This window comes from Salvelinus namaycush, chromosome 2 (genome assembly GCF_016432855.1).
Source record: "Salvelinus namaycush isolate Seneca chromosome 2, SaNama_1.0, whole genome shotgun sequence".
Taxonomy (NCBI): Eukaryota; Metazoa; Chordata; class Actinopteri; order Salmoniformes; family Salmonidae; genus Salvelinus; species Salvelinus namaycush.
Genome location: NC_052308.1, coordinates 30,777,399 through 30,803,425, shown reverse-complemented (window position 1 = coordinate 30,803,425; position 26,027 = coordinate 30,777,399). Strand labels below are relative to the sequence as shown.

The window sequence follows — 26,027 nt, the reverse complement described above, 5'->3', positions numbered from 1 at the left end:
GTGAGAGATTCGTGCTGCAAGTGATTTTTTTTTTTTTTTAAGTACTTTGTCATTAGCGTATTAAGAAAATTCTCCATATTCGTTACGATACTTGTTTTTGTCCAAGTATTCGGCACACCCCTAATAATCAGAACCCATGCAGTGAACACGCCATCCCGACGACTGTGTCAGCCTTACGGTTGGACGATGCTTTTCCTCTTTTCACCAGTGATTGGTTAAACTCACATCAACGTTCTGTGCTCATCTGCGTTACATGCGAACAGCGGAACACTTGTTTAAAAAAAATATTTGTTACCATTCCCCTACCTTTGCCGAGTGCGCCCCTCTTTTTAGCATAATGTCAGATGCACTGTTGAGGACACCCTGTTCTACTATATGACGGTACAGGCACAGTTGCACATTGTTAAGATGTTGCATGCTGTAGCTACATTGTTCGAGGGAATGGGGGATAAAAGCATTTTAGAAACAGGTTATATATATTCTCTCCAAACTCTGGCAGTATTTGAAGCATTAATAGTCTTCCTATATAAGATTACTTTTTGTTATTGTAATGTATCATTTACGCTTAGGCCTGTAGGCTAAACTAGGGAAGTCGTTGTCATTGGCATCCCCTTTTTCAAGTGAGCCCTGTACAAGAAAAGCATAACACACTTGGATGCTCTGAGTTAATAGCAGATCACTTTAATAGGAATGTTAATAAACAGAAAATTGCCTAAATAACAGCGTTTTGTTGTTCAACATAATTGAATGGTCGTGAATGTAGCCTACTAGCCTGGTCCCAGATCTATTTGTGCACTTGCCTACTCCATTGCTTGCCTACGCCATTGCTGTTCTTGTCATGCCAAACATGTTTGGCATGACGATGAACTGGTATAATAGCACACTCAGGCTATAAAATAGCACACTCAGGCTATAAGCACAATGTCACTCAATCTCAAAGTTGGACTCATCAGACCAAAGGACAAATTTCCACCTGTCTAATGTCCATAGCTCATGTTTCTTGGCCCAAGCAAGTCTCTTCTTGTTGTTGGTGTCCTTTTAGTAGTGGTTTCTTTGCAGCAATTCGACCATGAAGGCCTTATTCACACAGTCTCCTCTGAACAGTTGATGTTGAGATGTGTCTGTTACTTGAACTCTGTGAAGCATTTATCTGAGGCTGGTAACTCTAATGAACTTATCCTCTGCAGCAGAGGTAACTCTGGGTCGTCCATTCCTGTGGCAGTCCTCATGAGAGCTAGTTTCATCTTTGCGCTTGATGGTTTTTGCGACTGCACATGAAGAGACTTTCAAAGTTCTTGAAATGTTCCGTATTGATTGACCTTAATTTCTTAAAGTAATGATGGGCTGTAGTTTCGCTTTGCTTATTTGAGCTGTTCTTGACATAATATGGACGTGGTCTTTACCAAATAGGGCTATCTTCTGTATACCCCGCCCCCCCCCCCCCCCTCCCCACACACACACACACACACACATTGTCACGACACAACTGATTGGCTCAAACACATTAAGAAGGAAAGAAATTCCACAAATGTAGTTTTAAGGCACACCTGTTATGCATTCCAGGTGACTACCTCATGAAGCTGGTTGCGGGAATGACAAGAGTGTGCAAAGCTGTCATCAAGGAAAAGGGTGGCTAAATATAAACTATATTTTGATTTGTTTAACACTTTTTTGGTTACTACATGATTCCATATGTGTTATTTCATAGATTTGATGTCTTCACTATTATTCTACAATGTAGAAAATAGTAAACATAGAAAAACCCTTGAATGAGTAGGTGTTTTAATATGTTTGACCGGTAGTGTGTGTGTGTGTGTGTGTATGTAGATAGATAGATGGATAGATAGATATGATTGTATTATCTCCATTACTATGTTACTTGGTGTCAATGGGGGATTGAGTGGGTACACAGCCCCTCCCAATGTTTTTAGAAAGTCCATAGTTTTAAGAAATGCCACAAGGGGGCGCTATGTTCCCTCTGCTCTGAAAGTGAGTACTGGCAATTTGGGAAAACTGTAGCTACAATATAGCAATATGATTCAATATTCTGTCCATTAGTAGAACTTTGTCAGCTCGGCCAATAAAACAACGACACACTGGTTAAAAGCTGTTTTTTATCCTATTGCTACAATTAAAAACACAGACCGACTGTTAGTGGCATAATAAACGTGTTTTAATTAACTTTTAATCGATTCTGATTCAATGACAATTTCTGTGTAGGGAAACTCATAATAATCCAGTTTGTCCAGGAAGATAGTGGATAAAGCTGTCCGACTGCTGTAACTAACCTGTGAATCTATGCTATGAATCTGTATGATGTGCTGTTGCAAAATACAGTTATGTACTGTGTGTGGTATGTTTATCTTGGATTATTTTCATCCAGGTTATTTTGATGCAGAGGAAGGGAGTTTGTTCTGAACAGTTTGTTCGAATTGCTGAACATGAATGAATTGTACACCTCCCACTCTTTGACCACTGCGTTGATCTTCAGATCCCCATGCAGTGAACACGCCCTCCCGACCAATGTTTCGGCCCTATCATTGGACGATGCATTTTCCGTTTTCACCTGTGATTGGTTAAATTCACATGAACATTCACTGCCCATGTACGTTGCATGTGAACAGCGGAAGACGTATTTTTCTCAAACTAGTGCGTTATCTTAACCTTTCCCCTTCATTAAGCAGAGTGCGCCACTCTTTTCAGCATGTGATGTCAGACGCACTGTTGAGAGCGCACTGTTCTATTATATTACGATACAGGCACAATAAAACAACACACTGGTTAGAAGCTGTTTTATCCTATTGCTAGAGTTCAAAGCACATAACGACTGTTAGTGGCATAATAAACGTATTTTAATTCACTTTTAATCAACTGTTTCAATGACAATTTCTGTGTAGGGAAACTTATCACCAGTGGTGGAAAAAGTACCCAATTGTTGAGTAAAAGTAAAGACCTTCATAAAAAATTACTCAAGTGAAAGTCACCCAGTAAAATACTACTTGAGTAAAAGTAATTGGGTTTTATTTAACCAGACAAGTCAGTTAATAACAAATTCTTATTTACAATGACGGCTACCCCGGCCAAACCCTAAGCCGGACGACGCTGGGCCAGTTGTGCAATCTATGGGACTCCCAATCACAGCCGGTTGTGATACAGCCTGGAATCGAACCATTATCTGTAGTGATGCCTCTAGCACTGATATACAGTGCCTTAGACCGCTGCGCCACTCTAGAGTTTTACATTTACTTAAGTATGAAAAGTAAATTGAATTGCTAAAATATACTTAAGTATCAAAAGTAAACGTATAAATCATTTCAAATTCCTTATATTAGACAAACCAGATGGCACTATTGTTACGGATAGCCAGGGGCACACTCACACCTCATTTACAAACTAGCATTTGTCTTTGGTGAGTCTGCCAGATCAGAGGCAGTAAGGATGAGCAGGCATGTTCTCTTGATGAGTGCAAGAATTTAACAATTTTTCTGTCCTGCTAATAAGCATTCAAAATGTAACAAGTACTTTTAGGTGTCAGGGAAAATGTAAGGAGTAAAAAGTACATACTTTTACTCCACTACATTCCTAAATCAAATTAAAGGTTGTCAAAAATATAAACAGTAAAGTACAGATACCCCAAAAAACGACTTAAGTAGTACTTTAAAGTATTTTTACTTTAGTACTTTACACTACTGCTTATCACCCCGTTTGGCCAGGTAGCTGTCCGACTGCTGTTAACTAACGTGAATATATGCCATGAATTAGCGTGTTGTGTTGTGTTGTGTTGTGTTTATCGTCAGATCCCATGCAGTGAACACGCCCTCCTGACCAATGTGTCGGCCTTACCATTGGATGATGCATTTCCTCTTTTTCACCTGTGATTGGTTAAATTCACATCACCATTCTCTGTCCATGTGCGTTGCATGCGAACAGCGGAAGACTCGTTTCTTATCTTTCCCCTACTTTAGTTTAGTGCTCCCCTCTTTTGGGGGCACTGTTCTACGATATTACGGTACATGCACAGTTGGGTTGTTAGATTGTAGCATGCAGTAGCTATATTGTTATAACGTGAACAAGGCATTTTGAAGCATTTTAAAAACAAACGGGCTATGTATATTTTCTCCAAACTCTGACAGTATTTGAAGCAATAATAGTCTTCCTATATAAAATGGCATGTTATTATGTTAATGTTGCATTTAAGCCTAGGCCTGTAGACTAAAACAGGGAAGTCATTGACACTGGCATCCCTTTTCAAGTAAGCCCCATACAATAAAGTCAGACCTCTCACACACACAGATGCTCTGAGGTCATTTTCATAGAAACGCAAATAAACGGAAAATAGCCTAAATTACAGCGTTTTGCTCAACTTTATTGAATGATCATAAATGTAGCCTACACCATCTAATGCGCACAGCGTAGTGACATTACGGTAATGATGTAGGTTTTATGTTCCTCAGCCAATATGATATAATTCCCTCGCAGCTCTGTTGCTCAAACTAGCTGCCATCAAGTAGAATACCGCTTCTGTCGCTTAAAACGGGACAGGTGCAGCGACCAGGATGACTTCCAACGAATACCATATAATGGCAACATCACCCCGTGAGCTTACTCAGAACCCGCTGAAGAAAATATGGATGCCATGGAAAAACGGGCTCTTTGTACACATTTTACAAAGAAGGGGTAAGTTGCCTTGGTGAAACACCGGCTTGTGCCAACAGCGCATGGGCGCAGCGAAGGGTATGCTCGATTTGGCCAAATACAGAATATTTTAAACAAATGTAGATATGTTGTACTTCATCGAAGTTCGAGATTCCCAGGTTCTACACAGTGGCGTTGTGCAGCATGACAAGGTCAGGATTTTCTTCAAGGGACTAGCCTAATATTGAATAATTTCGATTTCGTCTTAAATTATTCCACTTTTAAAAATATTTTTATTTAGGTATTTCCATTTTAAAATGTTTATTCATGCCAATATTGCAATTACGCATAGGCTATATGAAATGCTAGAGAAATGGCCTATGATATCGAAATGGTATGGAAGCGCTCAGAATTGAATTAGACCAGGCAGATGACTCGCACATGACAACGCGTCCGTTTGCCAGTGATCGCAAAACCGATCAACCCAACCATGCGGATGTAGAGTACAACAAGGTTATTTTATTGTTTAACTAAACATGTTTAAAGGGAAACTGAACGCTAAAACCAACATCTCTAGTGGAAATTGCATATGTGGCATCGGAATTAGTCAAACATGTATTCCAGTGGCAAAATTGACTAAAACGTGTAAGTAGGATAACTTTGGTCATAAAGTCAGTCTATTCCAAAACAGAGTTTTGTGAGATGTGTGTAACTGAGGTTGTCACAAATTACATGAGGGTTGGTTTGGATTACAATCATGCACTTGCCCACTAAAGTCCAAAACTTGTGTTCTAGAATATTGGACCATTGGCTTTAATGCTTTTCGATTTTCGAATTATCAGCGTGGCTCAGTCAAAACTGTCAACACGTTCAAATGGACGCAGTGCACTGGTTGGGAATTCTGGCTAGGTGCGCATTAGGGCTGTTAGTCCCGTGGATGGTGGTCTCAGAGCGCTACGAAGCTATGTCACAATGGGATGCCAGACTATACCGTCTCTGTATCTGCGGACTCAGACCCTTTACAATCCTCTGTTAACTAAATTCTATCAGAGTACCAAACATATACGGTATGCAATGTTCTAGAATATTGGACCATTGACATTCATACTTTTCAAATTCTCAGCACAGCTCAGGCAATTTCTCAAACTGTTGACATGTTCAAATTAACAGAGTACATGTACTGGAGACATGTTGGTGGGGAATCTTGGGGAGGTAGGCGCTCAGGCAGTAGCCTACGTCCCCCACGGATGGGGGTCTCAGAGCAGTTTAGCTAGTGTCACAGGGATGCCGGACTATCGCGTCCTAGCATCTGTGGACTATGATTTACGATTAATGCCTAGGGCGAATTGTCATGATTGATGGCTGATAACGCTCTATCCACTCATAGCAGCAGGACCTGAGACAAACCTGCCCATTACGCCGAGCCTCTGATTTATTTACAGTACCAGTCAAAAGTTTGCACATCTACTCATTCAAGGGTTTTTCTTTCTTTTACTATTTTCTACATTGTAAAATAATAGTGAAGACATCAAAACTATGAAATAACACATTTGGAATCATGTAGTAACCAAAAAAAGTGTTAAACAATTCAAAATATATTTTTGATTTTAGATTCTTTAAAGTAGCCACCCTTTGCCTTGATGACAGCTTTGCACACTTGGCATTGTCTCAACCAGCTTCACCTGGAATGCTTTTCCAACAGTCTTGAAGGAGTTCCCACATATGCTGCGCACTTGTTGGCTGCTTTTCCTTCACTCTGCGGTCCAACTCATCCCAAACCATCTCAATTGGGTTAAGGTCGAGGGATTGTGGAGGCCAGGTCATCTGATGCAGCACTCCATCATGCTCCTTCTTGGTCAAATACACAACCTAGAGGTCTGTTGGATCATTGTCCTTTTGAAAAACAAATGATAGTACCACTAAGCTCAAACCTGATGGGATGACGTATCACTGCAGAGTGCTGTGGTAACCATGCTGGTTAAGTGTGCCTTGAATTCTAAATAAATCACTGACAGTGTCACCAGCAAAGCACCATCACACCTCCTCCTCCATGCTTCACTGTGGGAAACACATGCGGAGATCATCCGTTCAACTATGCGTCTCACAAAGACACAGCGGTTAGAACCAAAAATCTCACATTTGGACTCATCAGACCAAAGGACAGATTTCCACCGGTCTAATGTCCATACTCGTGTTTCTTGGCCCAAGCAAGTCTCTTCTTCTTATTGCTGTCCTTTTAGTAGTGGTTTGTTGCAGCAATCCAACCATGAAGGCCTGATTTCACACAGTCTCCTCTGAACAGTTGATGTTGAGATGTGTCTGTTACTTGAACTCTAAAGCATTTATTTGGGCTCCAATCTGAGGCTGGTAACTCTAATCAACTTATCCTCTGCAGCAGAGGTAACTCTGGGTCTTCCTTTCCTGTGGCGGTCCTCATGAGAGCCAGTTTCATCATAGCGCTTGATGTTTTTTGCGACTGCACTTGAAGAAACTTTCAAAGTTCTAGAAATTTTCCGGATTGACTGACCTTGTCTTAAATTAATGATGGACTGTCATTTGTCTTTGCTTTTTTGAGATGTTCTTGCCATAATATGGACTTGGTCTTTTACCAAAATAGTGAAGAGGCAACTCCGGGATGCTGGCCTTCTAGGCAGATTTCCTATGTCCAGTGTCTGTTCTTTTGCCCATCTTAATCTTTTCTTTTTATTGGCCAGTCTGAGATATGGCTTTTTCTTTGTAACTCTGCCTAGAAGGCCAGCATCCCGGAGTCACCTCTTCACTGTTGACGTTGACTGGTGTTTTGCGGGTACTACACTGCTCAAAAAAATAAAGGGAACACTTAAACAACACAATGTAACTCCAAGTCAATCACACTTCTGTGAAATCAAACTGTCCACTTAGGAAGCAACACTGATTGACAAATTTCACATGCTGTTGTGCAAATGGAATAGACAACAGGTGGAAATTATAGGCAATTAGCAAGACACCCCCAATAAAGTAGTGGTTCTGCAGGTGGTGACCCCAGACCACTTCTCAGTTCCTATGCTTCCTGGCTGATGTTTTGGTCACTTTTGAATGCTGGCGGTGCTTTCACTCTAGTGGTAGCATGAGACGGAGTCTACAACCCACACAAGTGGCTCAGGTAGTGCAGCTCATCCAGGATGGCACATCAATGCGAGCTGTGGCAAGAAGGTTTGCTGTGTCTGTCAGCGTAGTGTCCAGAGCATGGAGGCTCTACCAGGAGACAGGCCAGTACATCAGGAGACGTGGAGGAGGCCGTAGGAGAGCAACAACCCAGCAGCAGGACCGCTACCTCCGCCTTTGTGCAAGGAGGAGCACTGCCAGAGCCCTGCAAAATGACCTCCAGCAGGCCACAAATGTGCATGTGTCTGCTCAAACGGTCAGAAACAGACTCCATGAGGGTGGTATGAGGGCCCGACGTCCACAGGTGGGGGTTGTGCTTACAGCTCAACACCGTGCAGGACGTTTGGCATTTGCCAGAGAACACCAAGATTGGCAAATTCGCCACTGGCGCCCTGTGCTCTTCACAGATGAAAGCAGGTTTACACTGAGCACATAAGCACATGTGACAGACGTGACAGAGTCTGGAGACGCCGTGGAGAACGTTCTGCTGCCTGCAACATCCTCCAGCATGACCGGTTTGGCGGTGGGTCAGTCATGGTGTGGGGTGGCATTTCTTTGGGGGGCCGCACAGCCCTCCATGTGCTCGCCAGAGGTAGCCTGACTGCCATTAGGTACCGAGATGAGATCCTCAGACCCCTTGTGAGACCATATGCTGGTGCGGTTGGCCCTGGGTTCCTCCTAATGCAAGACAATGCTAGACCTCATGTGGCTGGAGTGTGTCAGCAGTTCCTGCAAGAAGAAGGCATCGATGCTATGGACTGGCCTGCCCGTTCCCCAGACCTGAATCCAATTGAGCACATCTGGGACATCATGTCTCGCTCCATCCACCAACGCCACGTTGCACCACAGACTGTCCAGGAGTTGGCGGATGCTTTAGTCCAGGTCTGGGAGGAGATCCCTCAGGAGACCATCCGCCACCTCATCAGGAGCATGCCCAGGCGTTGTAGGGAGGTCATACAGGCACGTGGAGGCCACACACACTACTGAGCCTCATTTTGACTTGTTTTAAGGACATTACATCAAAGTTAGATCAGCCTCTAGTGTGGTTTTCCACTTTAATTTTGAGTGTGACTCCAAATCCAGACCTCCATGGGTTGATAAATTTGATTTCCATTGATAATTTTTGTGTGATTTTGTTGTCAGCACATTCAACTATGTAAAGAAAAAAGTATTTAATAAGAATATTTCATTCATTCAGATCTAGGATGTGTTATTTTAGTGTTCCCTTTATTTTTTTGAGCAGTGTATTTAATGAAGCTGCCAGTTGAGGACTTGTGAGGCATCTGTTTCTCAAACTAGACACTAATTTACTTGTCCTCTCGCTCAGTTGTGCATCGGGGCCTCCCACTCCTCTTTCTATTCTGGTTAGAGCCAGTTTGCGCTGTACTGTGAAGGGAGTAGTACACAGCGTTGTACAAGATCTTCAGTTTCTTGGCAATTTCTCTCGTGGAATAGCCTTCATTTCTCAGAACAAGAATAGACTGACGAGTTTCAGAAGTAAGATCTTTGTTTCTGGTCATTTTGAGCCTGTAATCGAACCCACAAATGCTGATTCTCCAGATACTCAACTAGTCTAAAGAAGGCCAGTTTTAATGCTTCTTTAATCAGTACAACCATTTTCAGCTGTGCTAACATAATTGCAAAAGGGTTTTCTAATGATCAATTAGCTTTTTAAAATGATAAACTTGGATTAGCGAACACAGGAGTGATGGTTGCTGATAATGGGCCTCTGTACGCCTATGTAGATATTCCATTAAAAATCTGCCGTTTCTAGCTACAATAGTCATTTACAACATTAACTGTCTACACTGTATTTCAGATCAATTTTATGTTATTTTAATGGACGAAAAATTCGCTTTTCAAAAACAAGGACATTTCTAAGTGACCCAAACTGGTGTGTGTGTTTATATATGTGTATATATTCATTCACACACTTTACACTGACACTTTTACACAAAACCTGCATACAGACACAACACACACTTTCATACTTATCATATACTGCTACTACTCAGTTATTTATTTTTACTTTATTATTGTCTATCCTGTTGTCTAGTTACTTTACCCTGCCTTTATGTACATATCTACCTCAAATACCTCTTACCCCTGCACATTGGTCTGGTACTGGTACTCGCTGTATTTAGCTTAATTCTTGTGTATTGTATTCCTCTTGTGTTACTATTTTTATTTGTATTAATATTTTTTAACTCTGCGTTGTTGGGAAGGGCTCGTGAGCAAGCATTTCACGGTACAGTCTATAACTGTTGTATTTGGTGCATGTGACAAATACGATTTTAATTTGAAATGAGAATTGAGACAATGTGATATATCTTACCGATTCTCTACATCTTCTGTCCAAAAACAAATCCTGTGAAATGACGTCAACCCATACTGGAGGAGTTACTGGCTAGCTTAGTTAACAAACTACCTACGTTGGTTCTGGCGCGTATGACCAGAATGACACTTCGAAGAACCACCAAAAGCACCCTCCATTTCTGTTCGAAAATTGAGAAAGAGGTGGAGTTGGACCATTTTTCATGGCCAAAGTCTATCTTTGCTTGAGAAATACTGCATCAAACACCTTAGCTAGATAAAGTTGCGCGACTAAGACCTCCTTGGCAAAAAAAGTTAATTTGATTACTTGTTTCATGTTATATTAATTCATATTTATCTTATATTAATTCGGACTATTTTGAGGAAGTGGTAGTGGCTATGTTGTTACTACGGTGAATCATGGGGAAACAACAATAACTGCCAGCGTAGGGTTTGGCGGTAATCATTTGACTGGTTTGGATTTTTTACTTTACCTTCTAAAACGGTATTTAAATGTTTGATTTGTTACAAAGAATAATTCAGTAATGACTCAAAAAATTATGGCAATTTTAAGACCCTGCTAACAGCTGAGAACCACTAGCTAACTTTATAGCATAAGTCAACAAATTTAGGAAGCTTTCCAAATAGACCTTTGTAAATTGGCTGACTACCCGTAGTGGCGAAAAGAAGAGGATAATAATTATTTCCATAAAGGAAATGTTTTTGTTGTTGAAATAGAAGCATACTAAAATAAGAAGGATTACACAGTGTGTAAATAATAAATTAGTTCAGGAAATGAATACATTTTTAAAAATGCTGGAAGTGAATGCTAGAATTGAACAAATCACTATGCAAAGGAAAGACATTGGTTGAGTATCCGAGTTTGATAGTACACAATAGGATTTTGATTGCAATGTTCTACAAATAGGACTACTTCACTGTCAGTTTTGTCCTCATTATTAGGAGTTCATGGCGACTCAACAAATCACAGCGCAGATTGAAGGGTACAATTCCTGCTTTTACTTCCAGGTATGGGTTTAGGTTAAAGATGAAGGTTAAGATGAGGATTCTTTATTTTTTTTATTTTTTTTTTACAAAAAACACAAGGAAGGGGTAACATTAAAGTATTAGAACTTGAAGGACAAACAATACAGCATCAAGACACTATCAAACATGTATCCGTTTTTCCGCAACAGAGCCATCCTTATGTGTGAGGGTGGATGTCCATTATAGTGATATAAAATATGTCATAGTTTCCTTTTTCAAGATCACAATCTTGTGAAACCCGAACCCTCCAGGATTCTAATATGCCATAACGCTTTATAACTCCGAGTCGCTATTCACCTCATAAACAAGTAGTTCCCTGAACAACGGCCACCATGGGGGGAAACAACTGCGCCCATTCAACATAGCCTAGATTTAAGTTATTTCTTCTAAACCAAAACACTTTTGGTGTTCTCATACCCTTACAATGTTGTTTTCATTATTGCTTGAACAGTTGCTAAGATTATACTTGATTGAATCTTTGCAAAATACCTACTTTGGATGCAGTAGTTATTTTCTGCTGGTCGAGAGAACTCCCCCATGTTTTCCCCCACGCTGGGAAAATTATGAATACCGGCTCAGTCTATGGGATCAGCTATGCTAAGCAACAGTATTGGGCCATGAATCTGTTTTATTTTCAAAAAAAGCTTCCACATGGAATCATAACTTGTCCTAACCTTTGTAATCTTCAACCAAGTTATGGGTACACTCAAAATGTCCGCCACTCCACCCATTATGCCATCCATGACTTGAAAGGGGAGGCCTGTTCTATGGATTCTATTTCTATGGCTGCGACTGTCGGTTTTCTTGTCGCAGACACATGAAAAAAGTTCAACTTTGACCATGTCGTAGCGTCCGTTGTAGCTCGCCATTACCTTGTAAATAATGGACTTTGTTGTGAGTTTATTTTCCTGAATAAAAAGTAAGATGTCAGCTATGCTCTGGTCATTATTTGAACTAGCTAGCTAGTAACAAAACATTGTTTAGAAAGTTGCTTTTAGTTGCCTGGCTTATGACATATACATTTTTAAATGGATGGGCTTATTGTTATTAAAATACAGAAATTTGGACCACCAGGCTGCTGATGTCATGCAGCCTGTCGTTTTTGTGTTTATACCTTCTCATAACAATAGAATGTTCATGATGTCACTGCGACAACTGTCGACAGATATGTGGATAGACCAACTGTAAACTCGGCATGGGCACTGTGAATTGAATATCCGGATATCTGAACGGACGTTAGTATTCAAACACTTGTGAGAGATAAAAAATAATGATTATTACATTTTTGGGGGGCCTATTTTAACAATGAAAAAGCTTTGTCTAAATGTAATTAAATTGTCCATGTTACATTGTTACACACAACGATATAAAGTACCATGACTTGAAATATTGTGCATGTTTATCGTCACATTTTAGACTAAAATGAAAAGTTATTTGTAGTAGTTATCGTTTTTTTCTCAGGCCATCTCATCTCGTTATCGCCATAGTTTTAGCCATGAAAAATGTTGTTGACAAGTATTTTTTGTCATAGTTGTTGTTGACGAAATTAACGCTGTATTCCATTCTCCCTATCACTTCATTTATCATCTGCTCTAGGCACATCTCAATAGGTGGTCTAGGTTTCCTCATGACATAGCACAAGTGGGGTGGGGGGAGGCCGATGACATCAGAGGGCACCATCAGACCAACTCATTGAATGGCCTACTCCTTTAAGTTTGCAGAAAAAAATAGATTTTTCTCAACATATTTGTTTGCCCTTAACCTTAAGTGTGTGTACAGTCGTGGCCAAAAGTTTTGACAATGACAGAAATATTAATTTTCACAAAGTCTGCTGCCTCAGTTTGTATGATAGCAATTTGCATATACTCCAGAATGTTATGAAGAGTGATCAGATGAATTGCAATTAATTGCAAAGTCCTTCTTTGCCATGCAATTGAACTGAATCCCCCAAAAACATTTCCACTGCATTTCAGCCCTGCCACAAAAGGACCAGCTGACATCATGTCAGTGATTCTCTCGTTAACACAGGTGTGAGTGTTGACGGGGACAAGGCTGGAGATCACTCTGTCATGTTGATTGAGTTCGAATAACAGTCTGGAAGCTTCAAAAGGAGGGTGGTGCTTGGAATCATTGTTCTTCCTATGTCAACCATGGTTACCTGCATGGAAACACGTGCCGTCATCATTGCTTTGCACAAAAAGGGCTTCACAGGCAAGGATATTGCTGCCAGTAAGATTGCACCTAAATCAACCATTTATCGCATCATCAAGAACTTCAAGGAGAGCGGTTCAAATGTTGTGAAGAAGGCTTCGGGGCGCCCAAGAAAGTCCAGCGAGCGCCAGGACCGTCTCCTAAAGTTGATTTAGCTGCGGGATCGGGGCACCACCAGTACAGAGCTTGCTCAGGAATGGCAGCAGGCAGGTGTGAGTGCATCTGCACGCACAGTGAGGCGAAGAGTTTTGGAGGAATCCCCTGTTGTCAAGAAGAGCAGCGAAGAAGCCACTTCTCTCCAGGAAAACATCAGGGACAGACTGATATTCTGCAAACGGTACAGGGATTGGACTGCTGAGGACTGGGGTAAAGTCATTTTCTCTGATGAATCCCCTTTCCGAATTTTTGGGGCATCTGGAAAAAAGCTTGTCCGGAGAAGACAAGGTGAGCGCTACCATCAGTCCTGTGTCACTCCAACAGTAAAGCATCCTGAGACCATGTGTGAGGTTGCTTCTCAGCCAAGGGAGTGTGCTCACTCACAATTTTGCCTAAGAACAAAGCCATGAATAAAGAATAGTACCAACACATCCTCCGAGAGCAACTTCTCCCAACCATCCAGGAACAGTTTGGTGACGAACAATGCCTTTTCCAGCATGATGGAGCACCTTGCCATAAGGCAAAAGTGATAACTAAGTGGCTCGGGGAACAAAACGTCGACATTTTGGGTCCATGGCCAGGAAACTCCCCAGACCTTAATCCCATTGAGAACTTGTGGTCAATCCTTAAGAGGCGGGTGGACAAACAAAAAACCACAACTTCTGACAAACTCCAAAGATTGATTATGAAAGAATGGACTGCCACAGTCAGGATGTGGCCCAGAAGTTAATTGACAGCATGCCAGGGCAGATTGCAGAGGTCTTGAAAAAGAAGGGTCAACACTGCAAATATTGACTCTTTGCATCACCTTCATGTAATTGTCAATAAAAGCCTTTGACACTTATGAAATGTTTGTAATTTTACTTCAGTATTCCATAGTAACATCTGACAAAAATATCTAAAGACACTGAAGCAGCAAACTTTGTGGAAGTTAATATTTGTGTCATTCTCAAAACTTTTGGCCACGACTGTACATTACTGGATTTTTACATGGGATATTGTTTCTCAACAGGAAAATATAAATAGCTGGAGTGTCCATTTTTAATAGCAACAATCAATACAGTATTGTAGCATAGAAGTAAGGATGGAAAAATAGAGTGATGGCTATATATCATGAGAAGGTGATATTGAACCAATGCACTGTGGGTAGATAAAACAAAACTGCTCTTTCCATGACATAGCTTTCACCTGGTCAGTCTATGATCTCTTGATGTCACTTGTTAAATCCACTTCAGTCAGTGTATATGAAAGGGAGGAGGCAGGTTAAAGAAGGATTGTTAAACCTTGAGACAATTGAGACATGGATTGTGTATGTGTGCCATTCAAAGGGTGAATGGGCAAGACAAAAATGTAAGTGCCTTTTAATTGGGTATGGTAGTAGGTGCCACCCGCACCGGTTTGAGTGTGTCAAGAACTGCAACGCTGCTGGGTTTTTCACGCTCAACAGTTTCCTGTGTGTATCAAGAATGATCCACCACCCAAAGGACATCCAGCCAACTCGCTGTGGAAAGCTTTCGACACTTTGTAGATTCCATACCCCGATGAATTGAGGCTGTTCTGAGGGCAAAAGGGGGTGCAATTCAATATTAGGAAGGTGATCCTAATGTTTTGTACTCTCAGTGTATAATTAGCACAAATTGCCTGTGAGATGAGTTGTAGTAGAAGAAATGTGTTGTACAAGTTAGCAGCGTCCTCCACTAAGCCACAGCTTCCCCTTGGCTGCGACAGACAGCTTGCTCTCTTTGCTCTACAAGATGGTGTCCGGACGCGTATTAAAAACTCTGTGCCGTCTAGCTCATTCCACATCCAGTTTAACATCCACTCAAGTGCTCCGCTGGCCGAGACGTCCAGGTTGCGCTCCACTGTCCGTCCTCATCTTCGTCAGTGTTACAACTGCCCCCTCCCCCCCAAGACGCAAATCTCGTTTTTCTTAATGGGCAGCAGAAAAGCCCAGGCAAATTCTGTGAGTTCAGCCGCCCTTTAAACATCATTTGAGCAAATATATGCACAGTGAAGGCGACGTTGAACTTATGTAAATGGCAGCACAGGAGCGCCTGTTTGTTTGTTTGGACCACCTGTCCATGGCCCAGCAGCATTGAGAAGGGACTGGTAAACGATCAATATGAGCCACTGTTATTGTTGCGCTGCAGAATAACAGGCAGCCAACTATCGTCAAAAGTCCAAAACAGTTGGGGAAAACTTACTGATTCACTCCAGAACTTCCATATGTCCCTTCACTGTGGGTTCGGGTCCCAACAGGGATTGCCCCAGACGGTTTTATGAAGAACATTTCCTTACAGGGCATATTTCTTTTATTAATCCTTATTTTACCTGGTAAATTGACTAAGAACATATTCTCTTTTACAGCCATGACCTGGGGTAGAGTTACAGGGGGGAAGAGAGGGGATGAATGAGCCAATTGGAAGCTGGGGATGGTGGCCATGATGGTATGAGGGCCAGATTGGGAATTTAGCCAGGACACCTGGGTTAACACCCCTACTTTTCTGTTAAATGTCATGGGATCTTTAGTGACCACAGGGAGTCAGGACACCCGTTTAACGTCCCATCCAAAAGACGGCACCCTACGTGGGGCAGTGTCCCTGTCACTACCCTGGGGCTTTGGGATCTCCTTTGACCAAAGGGAAGTGCTCCCTAAAGGCCTTCCAACACCACTTTCAGCAGCATCTGATCTCCCATCTAAGGACTGACCAGGCTTAGCTTCAAAGGCAAGCCAGCAATGGGATTCAGGGTGGTATACTGCTGCATAACTGTGTTGCAGAAGAGAGATTTTGTTTGTGTGGAGGGCAGTGTCGTTTGTGTGGTAGGTAGACAGCAGATGATTACTCTGCAGTCTTGGTTTGTCTCACCTCCTGTGGAACTCTGTCTACTTTTCAACCAAGGGTTCAGTCAGCCACTGCTTGGAATCTGTAGTATTTTAGGTTTGACTTGTTCCGTGTCCTCACACTAAAAAAACAACACTGTCTCCCTCTGACCTATTCCAGACGCTCCCTTGTGCTGAGCTCGACTCTCTCCCTCAGGTGCAACCGCTGCAGATTTCAGAGGTGGTTGTCCCCACTTTGGCTCGTTGTATATTTGGCACAGTAATTGGAAAAATACTAGAACAAAGAACCATGCCAGGCTTGGTGTGATTTCATAGGGCCAGTGGAGGGGATTACAATTGCTTGTTTACTAAGGAGGAGGGATAGCCTGTTAGCAGCCAGAGTTTGTAGTACAGTTGCCTACATTTCCCTCTGTTTTGAAGAGGGCCACAGGATTACTTTTATCAAACCAGGCCCGGTTTACCAAAAGCATCTTAAGGCTAAGTTAATCGTTTCAACATTCGTAGGAGCTCGTAATCTAATGTCACTCGTAGAAAAGCTAAGACCACTCGTAGAAAAGCTAAGTACATCATTAGATGCTTTTTTTTGCCCTAGGGCACTAGGAGCAAGCAGTTGGTCAGCGTTTTATGCTGTGTCACTCTTTTTGGACATTTGTTGATTGTTTCAATAAGGCTGTTCTGTAGTTGATCACTGTAAGTTGGTTGTTCTAGGATCATCGGATAGTATGCCTGTGTGCAGTCTGTGGATCCCTCTTAGCGTCAGGTTTATTTACCCTAGTTTAATTAGATCTGTAAATGTGTGTCACAGCTTCACCAGCCTTTGCAAAGCCATAGTCTGTTTGACTTGCTCTCTGGTATGGGAGCAATTTATTCATTTATTTTTATTCCTAGATTCCCTCTGTCAACAACACAATTCATGCCTACTTCTCCTCTCTCCGCTCTACATTCTCATTGTTCCTCAGTTGGCTCAAATATGATAGGGGTTTCAATTCTCATTGTGAATGCATGTATCTGTTTGTCTGCTTTACCTTCACTCAAATGATCACCCAAAGCTACTCCATCCAGTCTTTGCCTTAATTAAGGTCTGAGTTGTTCTATTCTGCATTAATGGGGCAAGGTCCCACTTGATTCAACAATAGACTGTACCTTCCACTGATATTCACAATGTCTGTGTTCATTAAACTTTCTGTCTCTCTTCCTATTTTTCTGTATTTCCTCTTTCTCTCTCAGTATGTATGACCAACTGTCCCACCCTCATTGTGACGGTGGGCCTCCCAGCGAGAGGGAAGACCTACATCTCCAAGAAGCTGACCCGCTATCTCAACTGGATTGGTGTGCCAACCAAAGGTACCTGGTCAAGCTTTTTCTCTCTGTCTCACACACACATATACACATACACACAGGGAATATGGTTTACCCTATAAACATGTTCATCTTGACTAAAGGTATCTATGTGTTGTTTAGAGTTCAATGTGGGTCAGTACAGGAGGGAGTGTGTGAAGATCTACAAGTCTTTTGAGTTTTTCCATCCAGACAATGAAGAGGGGCTGAAGATCAGGAGGTGAGGCTGGAGAAGGGCTGATGGATTGAAATGCATGGGACAAGTTAGGCCTAACCCAACACTCTATTCACTTATCTCTCAGTACAGGCCAAAGTTACAGGGAATAGGCTCTTTGTTGGGCTCTACTAGGCAGATACAGTTGAAAGAGGGGGGGGGGAAAATAAGTATTTATTTACATGAATTTCTACAAAATGCATTTTGACCCAGTTGCTTTATTTTAGCAAAGTTTCAATTCAGGTAATTATCATATCTGTACCTACATTGTCTCTAAGTAGTTTCTTGCCATCTTTCTGATTCTGTTGTGTACGTGTCCACCCATAGGCAGTGTGCACTGACGGCGCTGAATGATGTGTGCCAGTACCTGACTGTGGAGGGGGGCCAGGTGGCGGTGAGTAGAGCAGATCAGGCCCACGGTGACTTGTTTGGTTCATGATCACAGTGTGAATGAGGATGTTGCTGAATAGTGGGAAAAGGGTGCACACGCCAATAGTTATTTCTTGCTTGGTAATTACATTTACTCAATGTATTTATGTACATTAGGTACATGCATTTATGTACATTAGGTACATGTATTCCAATGCCACGGCTGTCTTGAATGTTAAATTCAATATACAGGTATGTAATTAATCTAGCCTACTATGCAAAGAATAACTTGTGTTTTGGCGTGTGCACCCTTTTTCCCACTTGCTCTTCAGTCTACAAGACTTGTTTGGGTAAGCGCAGCAACTCCTATGCATGTTCATGTTTTGCTTGGTGCCGCCGGGACTCCTAACCTGAATGCAATGAGGATGTTGTGACTGACTGGAGTTTGATCTTCCTTACCTCAGGTGTTTGATGCCACTAACACCACCAGGGAGAGGAGAGGGACCATCACCAGGTTTGCAGAGCAGAAGGGATTTAAGGTATGGAACCGCAGGGCCAGGCGTTAGTATCTGTAGTTATTGTCTATTCATTGGCTTCACTACCTTTCTTATAGTGTACAGTATATTTCACTGTAGTGTATTTTATACTAAATCTTCATTTTCAACCTCCCAGGTGTTCTTTGTGGAGTCTGTGTGTGAAGACCCTGATGTCATTGCGGAGAACATAGCGGTGCGTGACATCTCTGCTATCTTTCAGCACTGTGCGTGTGTCACTGGTTGTATAAAAGATCAGACATTATTAAGCATATTTGCTCATAAAATTCAAGACTTCTGCTTTAATAAATGATATTCCTGTGTGACAGGCCTCCTGATGAATAATTTCTACTATCTTTCTGTTGATATGCCCTGGCAAACATTCAGACAAGCAAGATGTTTTTCCTCTTTTTCTCTCGACTCATTTCTTCTTACTGTCTGTATTTCCTCTTACTGTCTGTATTTCCTCTTACTGTCTGTATTTCCTCTTACTGTCTGTATTTCTTCTTACTGTCTGTATTTCCTCTTACTGTCTGTATTTCCTCTTACTGTCTGTATTTCTTCTTACTGTCTGTATTTCCTCTTACTGTCTGTATTTCCTCTTACTGTCTGTATTTCCTATCTGTCTGTGCAGCAAGTGAAGCTGGGTAGTCCTGACTACATAGACTGTAATACAGAGGAGGTCATCGAGGACTTCATGAAGAGAATCAAGTGCTACGAGAACTCTTACCAGCCACTGGATGATGTTCTAGACAGGTGAGCACACACACACACACACACACACACACACACACACACACACACACACACACACACACACACACACACTAGTGGTTACAGAATACGCTTTGACAAGATACTGGACAAGTGAGAATGCAAACACACACTCAGAATACACATGGACAAGGTCAGCAGTCTTAACCTCACACTGCTAATAGATCTGATAGTCACTCCTACTCCATCCCCGACCCCAGGGATCTGTCCTACATTAAGATCATGGACGTGGGCCGGAGATACCTGGTGAACAGGGTGCTGGACCACATCCAGAGCCGCATTGTCTACTACCTAATGAACATCCACATCACACCACGCTCCATCTACCTGTGTCGCCATGGAGAGAGTGACCTCAACGTCAAAGGACGCATCGGAGGAGACTCAGGCTTGTCTGGCAGGGGCAAGGAGGTTTGTTGGTTTGTCCGTCTGTCTTTTCGTAATAAAAATGTATATGCAACAATCTTTCTCTCCCTTTCCTGTTGGTCAGTTTGCAAAGTGTCTGGGGAAGTTTATCCAGGAGCAGAACATTAAGAATTTGAAGGTGTGGACCAGCCAGATGAAGAGAACCATTCAGACAGCTGAGGCCGTGGCTGTGCCCTACGAGCAGTGGAATGCTCTCAACGAGATCGATGCTGTAAGTCTTGTGTGTATGCAACATTTGTTTGTATTTTGGCCTAAAATATTAATTTAATGTGTCCTTTTAATTTCAATGTGATGTCTCCTAAGCCTGCTGTTAAACAGCTTGTTTTGCTTTGTCTCCCTCTCCTAGGGTGTGTGTGAAGAGATGATGTATGAGGAGATCCAGGTACATTTCCCTGTGGAGTTTTCACTTAGAGACCAGGACAAATACCGCTACCGCTACCCTAAAGGAGAGGTGAGTCCATCACAGCACACATACTGAGTGACAAAGTGTGTGTGTTAACAGGCCTCTGATTGTCCCCTCAGTCCTATGAGGACCTGGTGCAGCGGTTGGAGCCAGTCATCATGGAGCTGGAGAGGCAGGAGAACGTCCTGGTCATCTGTCACCAGGCTGTCATGCGCTGCCTGCTCGCTTACTTCCTGGATAAGAGTGCAGGTACCGTATATCTCTTAAAATACCCACCACACCCCAGTATTCCGGTTGAATTCCTACTATTCAATAGAAACTGCGCATATAGGAGAGTGAGTGTTCTGCATGTGCTGTTCATCAGTCATGATCAGATAAGCATTGGTATATGATTCTAGTAACTCTTAACACAACTCAATTGAATCCATTTAGGCTTTTACAACATTGTTCTGTTTTTGTTCTTCAGAGGAGCTGCCTTACCTGAAGTGCCCTTTGCACACTGTATTGAAGCTGACCCCTGTGGCGTATGGTGAGTACACTATTATCAATAACTGCATGAAAGTGTATTAATAAACACAGCATAGTGGTTTCAATGAGATGCTTTTATTCCAGGGGTGCAACTTTCACTGGGGACCTGACCCCCCCCCCCCACATTCTGAAATAGCATTTTTGTGTACATCTCCCCCCATAGTTTTATCATTACACTGTGATACAAAAAGTGGCATTGTGTGCTTTAGTGTTATATATTTTTATTCAGCATAAAACCAAAGTTGCGCCCCTGCTTTATTCCATGCATATTTACTCCAATGACATGTATTTATCCGTTTGATTCGGAACACCTGGATCCTTTACACTGCACCTATATTTTATGTACCTTAGTAGTGTTGATCTGTGTATTAGACCCAGTGTACTGCTGCTGCTCTCTAGTGGTCTTACGAAGGAACATGTTTTGTCTCCCATCCTGTCCATGTAGGATGTAAAGTAGAGTCTGTCTGGTTGAATGTGGAAGCTGTGAACACCCACAGGGACAGGCCGGAGGTAGGTACCCCAGACAGAAGCCCTTACTGGGCTTGCACTCTCAAAATTCTTGTTCACACTGCAGGCCTAAATGCTCAAATACGTTTTTTTGTTTTTCAAATCAAATTTGTGTGTTTAGACAGCATTCATTTGCTGACAAGGCTACACTAGGTGTCATAGTAATGACGGGTGTGTAGGCAGATTGGTAGTGGTGCTCGTGCTTCCTATCACTGAGACGTTATGTAGCGTGCTAAGGTGACAACAATGCCTGCTGTGGATGTTTGCTTTGAATGTTCAAAATCCTAGTGTAAGAACACTTTTAAAGCCTCAAGATAAGATGATCCAACTTTCAAAACTAGTCCTTTTTGGCTAGCCACAGCACTCAACTAGCTAGCTAGGTAGCTGTTTAACTTTCTAGCACATTCACTCATTTTTATGTAAACAATTAAGAAGCTAGTTTGCTACCACACGCAAGCAACAAAATATATAAGAATTTGTTCTTAACTGACTTGCCTAGTTAAATAAAAAATAAATATGATGAATAATAAACCACTTGAGGGCAAATAAATCTGATTTGACCGTTCAGACAGAAGTTGCATGGCCAGAAATCGGATTGTAACCGACGTCAAACCACCTAGGTGGTTTGAAATGTGTCTTGAAATATCCGATCCTATGTACTTTTTGGCTGTTCAGACTGCAGGAAAAAGAACCGATTTCGAATCGGATATGCAAATAAATTGGATTTGAGTCACTTCAAACTGCCAATGTGAACACAGCTAAACAGAGAGAGAAAGGTTCAATTAAACTAACCTTATGTTGCCTAGTCCTGACTGCTCTCTCTCTCTTTTCATTGTACAGAATGTAGACATTTCACGGATGCCGGAAGAAGCCCTGTTCACAGTCCCTGCCCACCAGTGATGCGTGACAGCGCACAAAGTTTAGATTCAATCAGTTCTTCCTTAACCTGCGATAACTGACAACTGCATAGCAGTTGCATTGCTTTTATTCATGGAATGTCGGAGGTGTAACTGCGTTAGAGCTGTCAAATCAGGATACCTATTGCGGACATTTCCATTTTATGTGCCGAGTCGCATTAGTAATAATCCCATGCAGCCTTGTTACAAGTTTGAACACTGGAATGTGTTGTAATATACACCTCGATTACGCTGATATGAATCCTCATTATTTAGGTTAATGATGTTCAATTTGAGTATCATTATTTCTATATAGCCTAGACTTTCTCGTTCTGAACTTCTAACGTGAGTGGGACGGGTGTGGCTTCCTGACAATAACCGCACGAGCAGCCGCTCAGATTAGACAGCTCTAAAGCAGTTCCACCTCCAGCACCTCCTAAACACCAGCTATGCGGGTGTTGGCTACCGCTGGTTAATGCTTGATCTGATTGAATCCAGGCCCTAGACTCCAAAGTGACATCACTCACCATGGCTACTTCATCTACTCAATCAGAAATCAATGCAAATTGCCAATAACGACGCGTAATCCCTGCCCCGGTTTCGGTAAAAAGCTGAGGGATGGGCTGGAGAAATTTAACTATTCTCAAATTCATAGCTAGAGCTATAGATGCATGGGCTGACCATCCATGATATCAACATTGAGTTTTAACCATGTTTTGAGGCTATATAGTGTTTGTTTACTTTGTTTACAAACATTGGAGTAGAAGCTTAGATTTTGGGTTCTGATGGAGACATTTATACATTTCATTCTTCAAGAATCATTAATTTATAAGTCCAAAAATGTATGTAGCGACTGCTGATTTCCCCTTTTTAAGGTTCTTTTTTTTTAAATACTTGTTTAATCTTGTGTTCTTCACCTGATCTGTGTCTTTCCTTCTGTGGAAAATCGACTGTGTTTAGACAGGCATCCCAATCCTGATCTTTTTTCCACAAATTGGTCTTTTGACCAATCATATCAGATCTTTCTCATAGCTGACCTGATTGGTCAAAAAAACAATTAGTGAAAAAATATCAGAATTAGGCTGCCTGTCTAAACGCAGCCGTCTAGACAACTGGAATCCAGTTCAATGGTGATTCACCCCACTATCGGGGTATGTGTGCCTGCGAGTGTGTTTTGTATGTGTGTGAGTGTATTCTGAACAAGCTGATGTGAAACCTTTTTTATATACATGACATATGGCTTTTAATCAAATTGTAAAGTGTCTTAACACTGGCTGCGTTTACACAGGCAGCCCAGTTCTGAACTTTGTCCACTAATTGGCCTTTTAACCAATCAGATCAACTCTTTTGCCAATCATTTGGCAAAGATCAGAATTGGCTGCCTGTGTAAACTAAATGTAATACTCCTTGTTCTTAGTATTTTAGTTTTTGTCCAACCATTTGTCTGTTAACAAGTGTTTGTTTTTAAGCTGTTTTTTATTTTGTGAATTTCCTATTAAACCGACTATTGCGTTTACCCGCTGCAGAAGATGTGATATTTGGAATCGGACTCTAGGTGGGGACATAAATTGTAGGTCTTTTAAAAAAATATATATACATGTCTGGTATAACAGACATATAAAGGACATATAAAGGTGGTTTTGCACATCTATTTTTTCAATCAAGGTCATCTTCATCTAGTTAAAATCTAAACTGATTGACTTTTTTCATGTTGCATCAGTGATCTGCTATATCTAGAATGTGTTTGGCTCTTGCTCAATGTCTAAAATGCTGCTGTAGTTTAGCATCTGTAGTATCATGACAAATCAATTGAAATGACTACTAATATCTGTGTAAACATAAGTAATGATCACCATAATAATCAGGTGTCAGTAATGCTGTGAATGTCATTAAATCGCTCGCTGGTTGTTTATCGTTTTCAGCATGTTCACCATGTCTTGTTTGTTCATTTTGACTTGTTTGTCAACGTGCCAATAATATGATGCATTCAATGTAAATATCTACATCATCCAAATGGAATAAATATTTTTTTGTTAAATCTCTTGCTGTAGTCTTCTGCTAAAAAAATGTCTCGAAGTGTTTCATGTAGTTATAGTCAGAGCCATATTTATAGAGTCCTTACTCAAGCCTTGGCCTTAACTGTCCAGTGAAAGTCTCACTTTTAAAAGCACATCTTAACTCATACCCAAATAATAGTGTTTTTGATTCATCCTATACTTGTATTTGTGGCCAAAGCATAAGTGAGAGAAACACTTCAAAAACCCCACCTCAAACTTGTATCTCAAACATACGGTTTCAAAAATGCTTGCTATCTCCTCAGAGAATGCTGTCATGTTTTTGGCTTGAGACATGTACTTTTTATTGACCAGTATATACGCCCACACCGGTTTGTTGTTGGGGTATGCCCACAACATTCAAACAGAAAGCTGTTTTTTAAACAGGACCAAAGCAGCTGTTTCTATCTCAATATCAACAAAAAAAATGGGTAACAATTAAGTACCTCACTGTGATTGTTTTCAATTAAAATGGTAAAAAAAAATATATATATAATTATAGCTTCTTAGCAAAGAGCATGTTCTCAAGCAACACATGCACTAGGACAGTCTGGAATTTGTCTGAGTGGAGAGGGGGGAAAACTGAAAATTAGCTGTTGGAACTTTCTTATTGGTCTGTTAACTAATTTACCGCTTGGTGATATCACCAGGCAGGCCAAAACTCCATCCCACCAAAACAGGCTGAAATTTCAGGATGTCTTTTCAAACAGCTCTTAGGGTTCTATTCAATCCGCATTATGGAAATTCAGCTTTACAGGGTAATTGAAATTAAAATGCAATGTTCACGCTTTAGCAGAGACTGCATTGATGGTAAACACTGCTTATGTTGTCTCAATCCAAAATTACATTTACAGTACCAGTCAAAAGTTTGGATATACCTACTCATTCAGGGGTTTTTATGAATTTTTTTACTATTTTCTACATTTGTAGAATAATCGTGAAGACATCAAAACTATGAAATAACACATATGGAATCATGTAGAAACCAAAAAAGTGTTAAACAAATCCAAATATACATTTGAAATCGGAAGTTTATATGCACTTAGGTTGGAGTCGTTAAATCTCGTTTTTCAACCACTCCACACATTTCTTGTTAAAAAACTATAGTTTTGGCAAGTCGGTTAGGACATCTACTTTGTGCATGACACAAGTAATTTTTCTAACAATTGTTTACAGACAGATTATTTCACTTATAATTCACAATATCACAATTCCAGTGGGTCAGAAGTTTACATACACTAAGTTGACTGTACCTTTAAACAGCTTGGGAAATTCCAGAAAATGTCATCATGTCTTTATAAGCTTCTGATAGGCTAATTGACATCATTTGATTCAATTGGAGGTGTACCTGTGGATGTATTTCAAGGCCTACCCTCAAACTCAGTCTCTCTTTGCTTGACATCATGGTAAAATCAAAAGAAATCAGCCAAGACCTCAGAAAAATAATTGTAGACCTCCACAAGACTGGTTCATCCTTGGGAGCAATTTCCAAACGCCTGAAGGTACCACGTTAATCTGTACAAACAATAGTACGCAAGTATAAACACCATGGGACCACGCAGCCGTCATACCGCTCAGGAAGGAGATGCGTTCTGTCTGCTAGAGATGAACGTACTTTGGTGTGAAAAGTGCAAATCAAT

The 26,027-nt window shown here is 41.3% G+C and overlaps 1 protein-coding gene across 2 annotated transcripts; it reads left to right on the top strand.

The window, feature by feature from the left end:
- The first annotated feature begins 4,471 nt into the window (after positions 1–4,471).
- On the top strand, positions 4,472–24,371 carry pfkfb4b (6-phosphofructo-2-kinase/fructose-2,6-biphosphatase 4b). Of its 2 annotated transcripts, XM_039011190.1 has the most exons (14): positions 4,473–4,677; positions 17,576–17,692; positions 17,810–17,906; positions 18,228–18,294; positions 18,734–18,808; positions 18,942–18,998; positions 19,437–19,558; positions 19,777–19,984; positions 20,064–20,210; positions 20,346–20,450; positions 20,522–20,651; positions 20,869–20,931; positions 21,376–21,440; positions 22,278–24,371. In XM_039011190.1, the coding sequence occupies exons 1-14, from the start codon at positions 4,557–4,559 to the stop codon at positions 22,335–22,337; spliced, it is 1,434 nt and encodes a 477-aa protein (XP_038867118.1). In that variant the 5' UTR covers positions 4,473–4,556; the 3' UTR covers positions 22,338–24,371. The 2 variants fall into 2 exon arrangements, with proteins under 2 accessions (XP_038867126.1, XP_038867118.1); XM_039011198.1 differs by lacking the exon at positions 22,278–24,371 and having other exon boundaries at positions 4,472–4,677; positions 20,346–20,381; positions 20,502–20,651.
- Positions 24,372–26,027: the final 1,656 nt, after the last annotated feature.